Raw genomic sequence first — 11,536 nt, 5'->3', positions numbered from 1 at the left:
TTGCTTGCAGCCCTTCTCCTGGTGGTTTAATGGATGAATGTTTTACAAAGGGAGCTTGTTGTGTGTAATTTGACGCAATAGTTTTCGCAGTATTCACTCTGAGTGTTACAAAAAACTGCTTCTTGCTATCTATTACCAATCTTCCTCTATAGTGATCAACGTTGAAACTGGAAGTGGTTAACTTCTACTATTTCCGGTGGCTGGATCACCACTATTAATAAACTTACTTACTTACTTACTTACTTACTGGTCGGCGCTACAGCCCTTGAAGGGCCTTGGCCTCCCTAACCACTCTCCTCCATTCTTCTCGATTCTCTGCCTTTCTTCTCCAGCCTCTAATTCCTAATTTCTTTACATCCTCTTCTATGTCGTCTATCCATCTTTTCCTGGGCCTGCCTCTTCTCTTTCGACCGTCTGGTTTCCCTACAAACACTTTCTTAGCAGTTCTACTTTCCTGCATGCGCTGTACATGCCCTGCCCATCTTAGTCTTCCTTGTTTGATTCGTGCTATTATATTTGGTTGGTCGTATAGTTCCTGCAATTCTAAATTCGTTCTTATGCGCCATGCGTTATTCTCCCTTATTGGTCCATATATTTTTCTCAGGACTTTTCTTTCCCATCTCGCTAGCCATTCCTCCTCTCTCGTATTTATTACCCAACTTTCCGAACCATACATAACTATTGGTTTTAATATGGTATTGTACAGGCTTAACTTTGTTTTTCTGCTGACGTTTCTAGATTTGAATACATTCTGTAATGCATAATAGCACTTATTTCCGTTTCTTATTCTTTCCTGTATCTCCTCTGCTGTTTTATTGTCTTCGGTGATTGTCGTGCCCAGGTACCTAAACTTTCTTGTTCGTTCTATTGTATGGTCATCCATATTTAAATCTCCTTCCTGATTGGTCCTTTTGGAATCCTCGAGTTTCATATATTTTGTTTTGTTTACATTTATTTCTAGACCTATTTCCCTTGCTTTATTTTTCATTACTTTGTAATTCTCTTCTAGTGTGTGTGTGTTCCGTGCTAGTATTGCTATATCGTCTGCATATGCTAGAATTTGAGCCGTTCTATTTAAAATGGTTCCTCCTGGGTTAATAGGGAGCTGTCGTATTACTTTTTCCAGCGCTATGTTAAAAAGTATTGTTGAAATTACATCGCCTTGTCTTAATCCCCTCTTAACTTCAAATTCTTCAGTCAAGTCTTGTTCTATTCTTACTTTACATTTTGTAGATTTTAAGGTCATTTTGGTTAGACTGACTAGTTTCTTTGGAATTCCAAATTCTTCCATTATTTCGAATATCTTATTTCTGTACAGACTGTCATATGCTTGCTTAAAGTCTACATACATCTGGTACAATGGCTTGTCATACTCGTAGAATTTCTCTAGTATTTGACGTAATGTGAATATTTGATCAGTTGTTGATCGTTGGTTTCTGAATCCTGCCTGATAATCTCCTATTATGTTTTCACCCCAGTGTTCTAGTCTTGTCGCTAGTATCTTGCTAAATACTTTATATGCTACATTTAATAACGTTATTCCTCTATAGTTTCCACAGTCTGCCTTATCTCCTTTCTTATGTATGGGGTGTATTATCCCCATATACCACTCCTCAGGCATTTTCTCTTTTTCCCACACCTCCGTTATTAACTCATGCAATGTTCTTGCGACAACTTCCCCACCTCCCTTCAGTAGTTCTGCTTCTATTCCATCTTCTCCCGACGCTTTGTTATTTTTTAACCTTAGTATTTCCTTTTGTACCTCTTCCAGTGATGGGGGTATGGCTTGTTCTAAGTTTTCCTGAGGCGACTTTTCTTTACTTATTTCTCCCTTTTCTTTCAGTTCTTCCCTTTCTCCATTTAACAGTTCGCCGAAGTATTCTTTCCACCTGTCTAGTGCCTTCTTTTTGTCTCCTATTAGGTTACCTCGCTTATCTTTGTAGAACACTGCTCTTGGCTGGAATCCTTTCTTTATTTCCCTTGTTTTTGCATAAAAGTTTCTGATTTCCTTTCTCTCGTTCATTCTCTCTAACTCTTCTATCCTTTTCTTCTCATATTCTCTCTTCTTCCTTCTACATAGTTTGCTTGCTATTGTTCTTTTCTTCGTGTATTCGTTAACTGTTTGTCTTGTCCGCCTCTGTATCATTCTATTTCTGGCTTCGTTTCTTTCTTTAATCGCTGCTTCACATTCTTCATCAAACCATTCCGCTCTCTTCTCCTGTTTCTTCTTTCCTAAGGTTTCTTCAGCTACGTTGTTGATGCTGCATTTCAGCATGTTCCATTTTATATCTAAGCTACTTTCTTTCCAGTTTTCTCTTTCTATATCTAACTGTTCCTCTAACTTTCTCTTATATTTATCCAGCAATCCTTTATCTTTCATTCCTTGTATGTTGTGTCTTTCCTGCCTTTCTCCTTTTATGTTTTTCATTGTATCTATTTTTTGTCTATATGTAGCCCTAACTAGGAAGTGATCCGTATCCCCATCTGCTCCTCTACAGCTGCTTACTTTCATTATGTCTGATGCATGTCGTTTATCTATTATGATGTGGTCTATTTGGCTCTTTGTGTTTCCATCCGGAGAAGTCCATGTTTCTTTATGTATATCTTTCCTAGGTTGCCAAGTGCTTTTTACGATCATGTTCTTCTCACTGGCAAAATCTATTAATCTCTGTCCATTATCATTGCTGTTTTCATGTAGACTTTCCTTTCCTACCGTGCTTCTGTAAATCTCTTCTTTACCTACTTGCGCATTTAGGTCTCCTAGTATTATTTTAATATCATGCCTTTGAACTTTGCTTATTTCTTCTTCTAATTTCGTATAGAATTCTTCTTTTTTGTCCGTACTTGCTTCTTCTGTTGGCGCGTACACACTGAATATTGTGGTATTGAAAAATTTTCCTCTTATTCTTAGACTGCACATTCTGTCGTTGATTGGTGAGAATTTAATGACTTGTGGTTGAAGCGACTTTTGTAACAAAAACCCTGTGAATTTGGTGTTCGTGTTTCCTCCACTGTACATCAGTATATGATTCCCGGTTCTAATTATTCCATTTTCTTGCCATCGTACTTCCTGTAATGCAGTTATGTTCACTCTGTATTTATCCAGCTCTTCTCTTATTACTTTTAGTTTTCCGGGTTTGTTTAAGGTTCTAATGTTCCATGTGGCTAGTATTATATCCTTTTTCCTTCTCATTATCCTTTTCCTCTTCCTCTGCCGTTCCGATTCCAAATTTCCATTCCAATTCCGAGGCTTGGTTAGGGTATCCGCAACAATATTCTTTTTACGAGGTAAAGTTGTTAGCCTTACGCTCAACCTCCAACCTGGAGGACCAGGATTTTCTGTCAGGGTTTTCTCCCTTAGCCGTATTGTCCGCGACTGCTTATTCGTCAGGTCATTCCTGCTTATTTCGCAGCTAACCCCCATATCTGAGGGCCTTTCCACTATCCGCAACCCGTGGACACGCCCGTTCGCATCCGGCATGCGTGGACCTTTTTGGTCCCGGGCCACTATTAATAAACGCCAGTCCAAACTTTCTGCTCTCTATGTCTTGGCCAAAATTGTCTGTGATCCATCAAGTGGTTGTTGAGATTTTCTTGTCTCCCGGACGGACAGACAAACCAATAGACAGGGTAAATATAAAACGTGTCCGATAAATCACGCAACTTCTGAAATGCCCGCTATTTCTGTTCTAGTACGTTGGCAGCACTGAACGTTAAACGATTTTCACTTTTAGTCTTTGTGGTTAGTAGTGACGGAGCTCCGAGTTGTGCGTAATTCTCATCGCCAAACATTCACCAGTCTCTGAACAACATTCATCACATTATAATAAATTGTCACTATGACAACACGCTGTTCCGTCCAGAAGTGTTCCATTCCTACCCCTACAGAAACCAAGTGATAATCATGCGCTATTTGGCGTACCGTGACAACTAACCACAAAGACAAGAGATCAAAATCGTGTAACGTTCAGTGCTGCCAACTTACTAGAACAGAAATGGCGGGCATTTCAGAAGCTGTGTTCTTTATGGGACACCCTTTACGAAGAGATTTTGGTGAACCAATCTCATCGTAAATAATTTATACAAAGTGGACAGAAATCAGACGCTTATTTTTCATATTGATTGATTTCTTTTACGTCCTCTGTCAGCAGAAAGGTTATGTAGGACGAGATCGGTAGTCTGAACAAGTGTAGTATATTCGATTACCTTCCATTAGATTCCTGGCGGGAGCTCATGTGGTTCGGATTCCACGTTAATCAGTAGGTCCAAGTATCATATAGCCTCGCTGCTGAAAAGGGACGTTAAACTCAAACTCAACTCAACTCAACTCGATTAAATTCCAGGAAAGGAACCGCGGAACCTAGCACCTTAAACGCATGTACAATACCCTAAACTAGTGAGGAGAGGAGAGTAATCACATCATATTGGAATAACACTAGCCAATTACCCAAACTCTTAATTTAGTTGTCAATTATCGACAAATATTAGTGCTGTTTCCCTTAATTTAAAAGCCTATTAACTTTGTATGCATTTGTGATGGAAATAGCAAATCGAATCTTCGTTTGTACGTAGCGTGAAAGTTACTTCATCCAACATAATTTAGAATTCTCGACACCACAGGTCTCGCTACTATGAAGTATCTAATGTAATGCATTTCTTTTGTATAAATGTCACATCCTAAAGGGTTAAACCGATTTGGAAGCTTTTGGGAGATCCATTTGGGTGATGGAAAAGGAACAAGACGGTGACGAAGTTTAAAAGATGCCTTTTCATGAGACAGCTTGGTTCCTGCCTTGTTTATGTAGGTCTGAGTTGAGCGGGGTGACGTGCGGAGTGAGAGGCGCAAGTAGAATTATATTAGACAAAAGCCAGTGTTGGTTCACTTCCAACGTTGATCTCTGAGCGATTCGTTACTGAAACGACACAGCGACACTTGGAGATCCTTAAAGAGAGATGCTGTAAGACAGTGACGAAGAGAAGAGATCGCTTTCAGGACATAAAAAATGGGAGGAGAGGAAGAGAGATATCTTGGAGAAGCTGATCACAAACCCTGGGAGATTTTGCCCAAGATGTCAAGCATCTTCTCTGCGGTTTTAAGAACTTTCTCTGCGAATCCAGCTGCCACAATGAGAATCTAGTGGGAGATCAGAAACGGAGAGACCTCCAGTTTTCCATCAGCCTTCACAACTGATTTATTTTGAATTCTTTACACAAACAAGAAAGAAAAAAAAGTATTATATAACCAAAATACTAGTTATTTGAGGACCTGGCTTCGAGATAAATTCCGCAGCACTAATTTCTAAAGACGCAGATTTCCTTCTCAAATTAAACTTTTCCCCTTACAATTATCATACTTTCTTTTTGAAAGGAAAAGAAATATATACTAAAATTAAAATTAAACTGGCAGAATGGCCCGATTTTTGTTTCATTTTGGACATAAAGGACACCAAAACTGTCACCAACCTACTTAGGTACCCAAAAACTATGAATTCGACACTAATATAGGTCATTTTCAATTATTTTACATGTCACCATCCATCCTTAGTAGTATTAATGGGGGCTGAATTTGGATATAAACGGCATCGTAGGTGTCACTGTTCATATCAGTGACCCCGAAAACTATGGATTCGACAATAATTTCGGTCATTTTCGATTATATATATATATATATATATATATATATATATATATATATATATATATATATATATATATATATATATATATATATATATATATATATATATATATATATACCCTCCCATTCCCCAAGTTGCGGGGCTGAACTTAGAGTTGAACGACATCGGAAGTGTCACTGTTCATCTCAGTGAAAACGAAAATTATGAATTCACTGCTAATATTGGTTATTTTCGATCATTTTTATATATCTATTCCACTCCCCTAAGTTACACCGTCAAAGTGAAATGATAAAAAAAAACATCGTAAGCCCGAAATTCATCTATGTTGAAAATTTGATCGAGATCGGTCGGGTGCTTCAAGAACTAAGTAACATATATAGGCACTTTCATTTTTATTTATATGGATAAATTACTTTGTGATAGTACTACATACTACCTAATTACAAACTTGTAACGTGCCTCTAAGTGCTCCGTCCTGGGCCGCTGGTTATAAAAATTAGGACAATTTTCGGTTTACGGGATTCGTAATTTCAATGAATAATTAACATATTTGTAAGTTAGCATTTGAATATTTCCGTGAAATACTTATCGGGTTTCATTCTAAATTTATAGTAAAATTTTAACTAGAACTAGCTCAAATACTTCCGAAAAAACAGCTGTTATCCTCCAAATTAAAATTGTGAAAACTAGGTAATATGGATAATTGAAAATAACTGATTTTCAAACTTGATAAATTTTATAACAAAATTTGTGGAAAAATAAATATGCAATACAGAAATATTTTCAACAAAATATAACAAGATTAAAGCTATTTTGAAAAGTTAGAACATTTATCATAATTTAATTTGCTTTATAAAGCTAGGTTGAATGGTACTGTGATTCTTAACAACAAGAATTACCCCTTAATACAACTTTCGATAATGAATCTAATACATGTAATACCTCCTAAATTATATCAATCCAATAAGAAATCTATATTTGATCTGTAGGAAATATAACATTATAAAGAGAATATTTTATAATCAAAAATAACACTCACCCAATTAATTAAGTATAGATCAACCATCGTTCACCTTCGGGAAGAGTTTTTCGATCCGCCTCTTAAAACCCGAATATAAATTCACACCAAATGTAGAAATTTTCGAAAAATCATAGAAATAAATTGGTTGACATTTTAATAAATATTATCAATTTCACAATATTCTCGATTTTGAACACTATAATTTTTCAAACTATACAATTTCCATGAAGACCGATATAGATTTACAATTCAAGTAGAGATTAACCTTGCCCAGTTCGACATATCGTTTCGAATGGCTGCTCAGGCTACCGGCAGCTCATTCGAACGTATGTGGTTCAGAAATTTCCACTAGAGGCGCTCGAGTGCCCTATGGTTCAGGAACTGAAAGCATAACCTTCTGGGATAACAATGACCATATTAACTTTTATATATACAGGGTGTTTCAGATAAAACGTCCAGTGCTTATAACTACGAAACGGCTGAGAATAAAAAGATGAAAAAAAAACTGAGATAGGAAAATGCCATAAGGCTTATCACATGGTGTTGTTGTGGTGACCCCCAGGGCCCTCCTTGAAGGGGGCCCAGGGGCCAACTTCAAATTTTTAAATAGGAACATGTATTGAATCATACCTCATTCAATAGTACTTGAAAAACGAAACAACTTTTGTAGGAAACAATTTTCGATTTGGGCCACCGTTTTTAAATGGCCGCAAAAAGTGGGTCCTATATCAGATAAAACGTCCAGTGCTTATAAATCCGAAATGACTGAGAATAAAAAGATGAAACAAAAACTGAGATAGGAAAATGCCATACGGTGCATCACATGGTGTTGCCTTGGCGACCCACAGGGCCCTCCTTCAAGGGGGCCCAGGTACCAACTTCAAATTTTCAAATGGGAACGTGTATTGTATCATACCTCATTTAATAGTCCTTAAAATACGAAACAACTTTTGTAGGAAACAATTTTCGATTTGGGCCACCTTTTTCAAAATGGCCGCAAAAAGTCCTGTATCAGTTTGAAGTTGGCATCTGGATCCCCTTCACGGAGTTTCCTGAGGGTCACTGCAACAACACCACTTGATATGCTTTATCATGTTTCTATCTCAGTTTTTGTTTCATCTCTCTATTCTCAGCCGTTTCCGATTTAGGCCTATAAGCACTGGACGTTTTATCTGATACAGGACCCACTTTTTGCGGCCATTTTGAAAACGGTGGCCCAAATCGAAAATTGTTTCCTACAAAAGTTGTTTCGTTTTTCAAGTACTATTGAATGAGGTATGATTCAATACGTGTTCCCATTTGAAAATTTGAAGTTGGTCCCTGGGCCCCCTTGAAAGAGGGCCCTGGGGGTCTCCACAACAACACCATGTGATGCGCCCTATGACATTTTCCTATCTCAGTTTGTGTTTCATCTTTTTATTCTCAGCCATTTCGGATTTATAAGCACTGGACGTTTTATCTGATATAGGACCCACTTTTTGCGGCCATTTAAAAACGGTTGCCCAAATCGAAAATTGTTTCCTACATAAGTTGTTTCGTTTTTCAAGTACAATTGAATGAGGTATGATTCAATACATGTTCCTATTTGAAAATTTGAAGTTGGCCCCTGGGCCCCCTTGAAAGAGGGCCCTGGGGGTCACCACAACAACACCATGTGATGTGCCCTATGACATTTTCCTATCTCAGTTTTTGTTATAAGCACTGGACGTTTTATCTGAAACAACCTGTATATATATATTGTCACGGTACGTGTCACGGTACGCCAAAATTCTGGAAGATGTTAAGATCTAAATTTATTCAATCTCATTAATTGGTTTCAGAAGGAAATAGTAAAATGTTTGTTTATGATTTAAATTGTTGTAATTAGGTTGCAGACATATTATATCATCATAATACGCATTGCTGATGATTGTTGTTTTCTTGAAGGAATAGACACGAGTCTGCAGTGTCATAAGAATATAAAAACAAATACGAAACAAATAAATGTAAAACGTTGTAGAAATTTATGTCAACATGTACACATTATCAAAATTAGGTAAAAGTGTGAATTTCGCAGACATAAGCTGTCTGGAGAATTTGGTTAATGAGAGAAAACGCAGAAATTGTGAATCAGCACAATTTCGGCTCAGAGATGTAAGAGTTTCAGAATTTGTAATCAAAGAACAACAAATTCGTCATCATGAACACGAAGATAAAAAGCTAATGTTTGACTGAAGGAGGATCAGTCTTGGGGATCAGTCTTGGAGAGGCAGTTTTGGATCAGTCTCAGGGAGTCTTGGATCAGTCTCCATGAGCAGTCTTGGACTAGTCTCCGAGGATTATTCTCGATAGAGCCACTATTGGGAAGCAGCTGTTAACAACATTTCCAGTGGACATCCATCCACTGTGAGGAAGTTAGAAGACGAACTTCGTAGCCAGAAGTTCGAATCCAGTTCATCGAGGTATGTTATAATACATCTCTGATATTCTAATATTGACCAATTCACCAACAGTTATATGAAATGTGATTTAATAGTTTTACCTAATAATTTACATCACAACATCCTATTAAACTCTACTTTAAAGATCTCTTAATAAATGAATACTCTAAAGGTAAACAGTCGCAGTTATAATTAATTGAATCACCTTTCGCATGTTGTTCTATGAAAAATCCTACGCAGTAGGTTGGTGGAGATAGAAGTGTTAATGTATTCCTACCTACTTCAGATAGTAGGTAGAAGCAACTAATACTGTGTCATTTAGTTGTACATCCCTGCATACTAGGCACGACATACAGTATTTGTTGTCATGGTGGAGTATGCTGTGAGGCGTATGCCGCGTAGCGTTCTCAGTACAGTGCTAATTAAAAAATAGGTCATTGGTTCAATCCCAGATGCAGTAATATGTTGTCATGGTGCAGATGCTTAGGAGTTCGATTCCCGGTAATAGTAATTACCTGTCGCAAGCAAGAGTAATTTGTAAGAGTAATAACATGCGTTAGGTTTGATTAGCCATCATGATTAGGTTAAGAATCGAACCAACGGATTCGATTCCCGTTACGATAGTAAGTTGTCATTAGGTTTAAATAAGAGTATAGTCACTAGGCTATAATCATGGCTATGAGCCATAAGGGTAAATTAACCCGCACCACCCGCCCTCACTGGGTGATAAAATTAAGCATAATACGTTTAGAAATGTCGTTTTCAAGGCAACAGTGTTGTCATCATTGCTATTCATCCAGCGACATGCTTGGATGCTACAATAAGTATTCATACTTAGACATGTAAATAGAGGATAAATTCATTAGAATGTATATAGCATTATTATTAGTTAGATTTGTAAGATTTATGTTATGGGATAAGGATATATATATAAGGAGTTAAGTAAGATTATAGTCATAGGAATTATAATTAGTTTTAAGAATAGGTTAGTCACTAAGAATTATTATAATAGATATTTAGGTTACAGGGTTAAAGATTTGCATATATTATATTTTTAGTAAGATTTAAATAGGTGTAATTATTAATTAATAGGAATTAAAAATGAATTTAAAAAGAAGTAAATACTAGAATTTAATTGAATAAATAAAGATGTCTTTACGACATAATAAACGATACATTATTAAAGAAATAAGAATTTAAAGTTTTAAGTATAATTAAATAACGAGATAATAAAGGAGAAAAGTTATGACTAAGAAGCTATCTGGAAAAAAAAGAGCATATTAGTAAATAAGAAGGCAAGATAGAATGAAAAAAAAAATGATTGATGAAATGTTTAGTGATTAAGTTTTAAAATGTTAGTAAATATATTCACCAGAATTAGGAAACTTCTTGATAGGAAAATCTAGGTAGGTTAGAAATCACATTTTCGTGATGTTGAACTGGGAGTGCACCAAACCTCTCACGAAAATTTTTATTTAATATGAACACATAAGTCTTCGGCGACATTAAGGCGGTACAGAGAGGAAATAGATACCCACTTGTCGTTTCGCAAAGCAGTGAATTTTTTTTTGTGTGAATCTTACCTATTTAGCTGAGTATCTAGAAAGATCAAAATTTTGAATTTTTTTTTTAGATTTTAGACATAGTAATAATTTAAATGTTAAGGAAATAAAAGTGTAAGGAAAAAATTAGGAATAGAGAAAATAAGGCTTGCTATCTAGCGTTTCAAGTTAGAATAGTTAAGTTCTAGGATAAGGAAAGGTAGAAAAAAAAGACTAATCACAAACATTTAACTAAGGAATGAGAAAATGAGAAAGAGGAGAGATGGAAAGATCTGGAAAGAGAAAGAGAGGAGGAAAATAGATGAAGATAATAGAGAAATAGATAGCTAATTTAATAGAAAAATAGATTAATAGATATTTTATTACGGATATGACAGTCAAGATTTTGATTAATCTTGAAGAATTTTATTATAACAGGAAGTGACAAATAATTAATTATTAATTATTAATTATTATTATTATATTATTAAACTTATGATTATTATATTATTAAACTTATGATTATATTTTATTAATGTTAATAAGGAAAAAGAAGCTAGCTAAATAAATAAGTAAATGAGTAAGCAAAGAATAGATATATATACTAGTTGAAATATAGAGAGCTCTAGCTATAGCTATAAGAAATAAAGTAAGCTTACTATAAGATATATTTTAGGGGAAATAGGACTTTGCTATATGCAGTCTGCTGAGAAACCCTTAATAGATACAGAACATTAAGAGACGAGTTAAAGAATCATGTTTATTAAACTGATCGGAGATATCGTTTCAAAGCTTAGGCCATTTGGCAAAATGAATTAATTAAGTATTATTTAGCATTATTAACATTACATTATTTTTAAGATTATTATTATATTATATTATTAATTATTATTATATTATTGATTAAACCCGAAA

General features: G+C 35.6%; 1 protein-coding gene across 1 annotated transcript; it reads right to left on the bottom strand.

Annotated features, from left to right (window-relative positions):
• Positions 1-256: 256 nt before the first annotated feature.
• On the bottom strand, positions 257-3,481 carry LOC145679602 (uncharacterized). The gene has a single exon (XM_081750179.1). The coding sequence runs from the start codon at positions 3,479-3,481 to the stop codon at positions 257-259; it is 3,225 nt and encodes a 1,074-aa protein (XP_081606305.1).
• Positions 3,482-11,536: the final 8,055 nt, after the last annotated feature.

Source organism: Thermobia domestica, chromosome 2 (genome assembly GCF_964235325.1).
Source record: "Thermobia domestica chromosome 2, izTheDome1.hap1.1, whole genome shotgun sequence".
In the NCBI taxonomy this organism is placed as follows: Eukaryota; Metazoa; Arthropoda; class Insecta; order Zygentoma; family Lepismatidae; genus Thermobia; species Thermobia domestica.
Note: the sequence above shows the minus strand (reverse complement) of the source record. Positions and strands in the feature narration are given on the sequence as shown.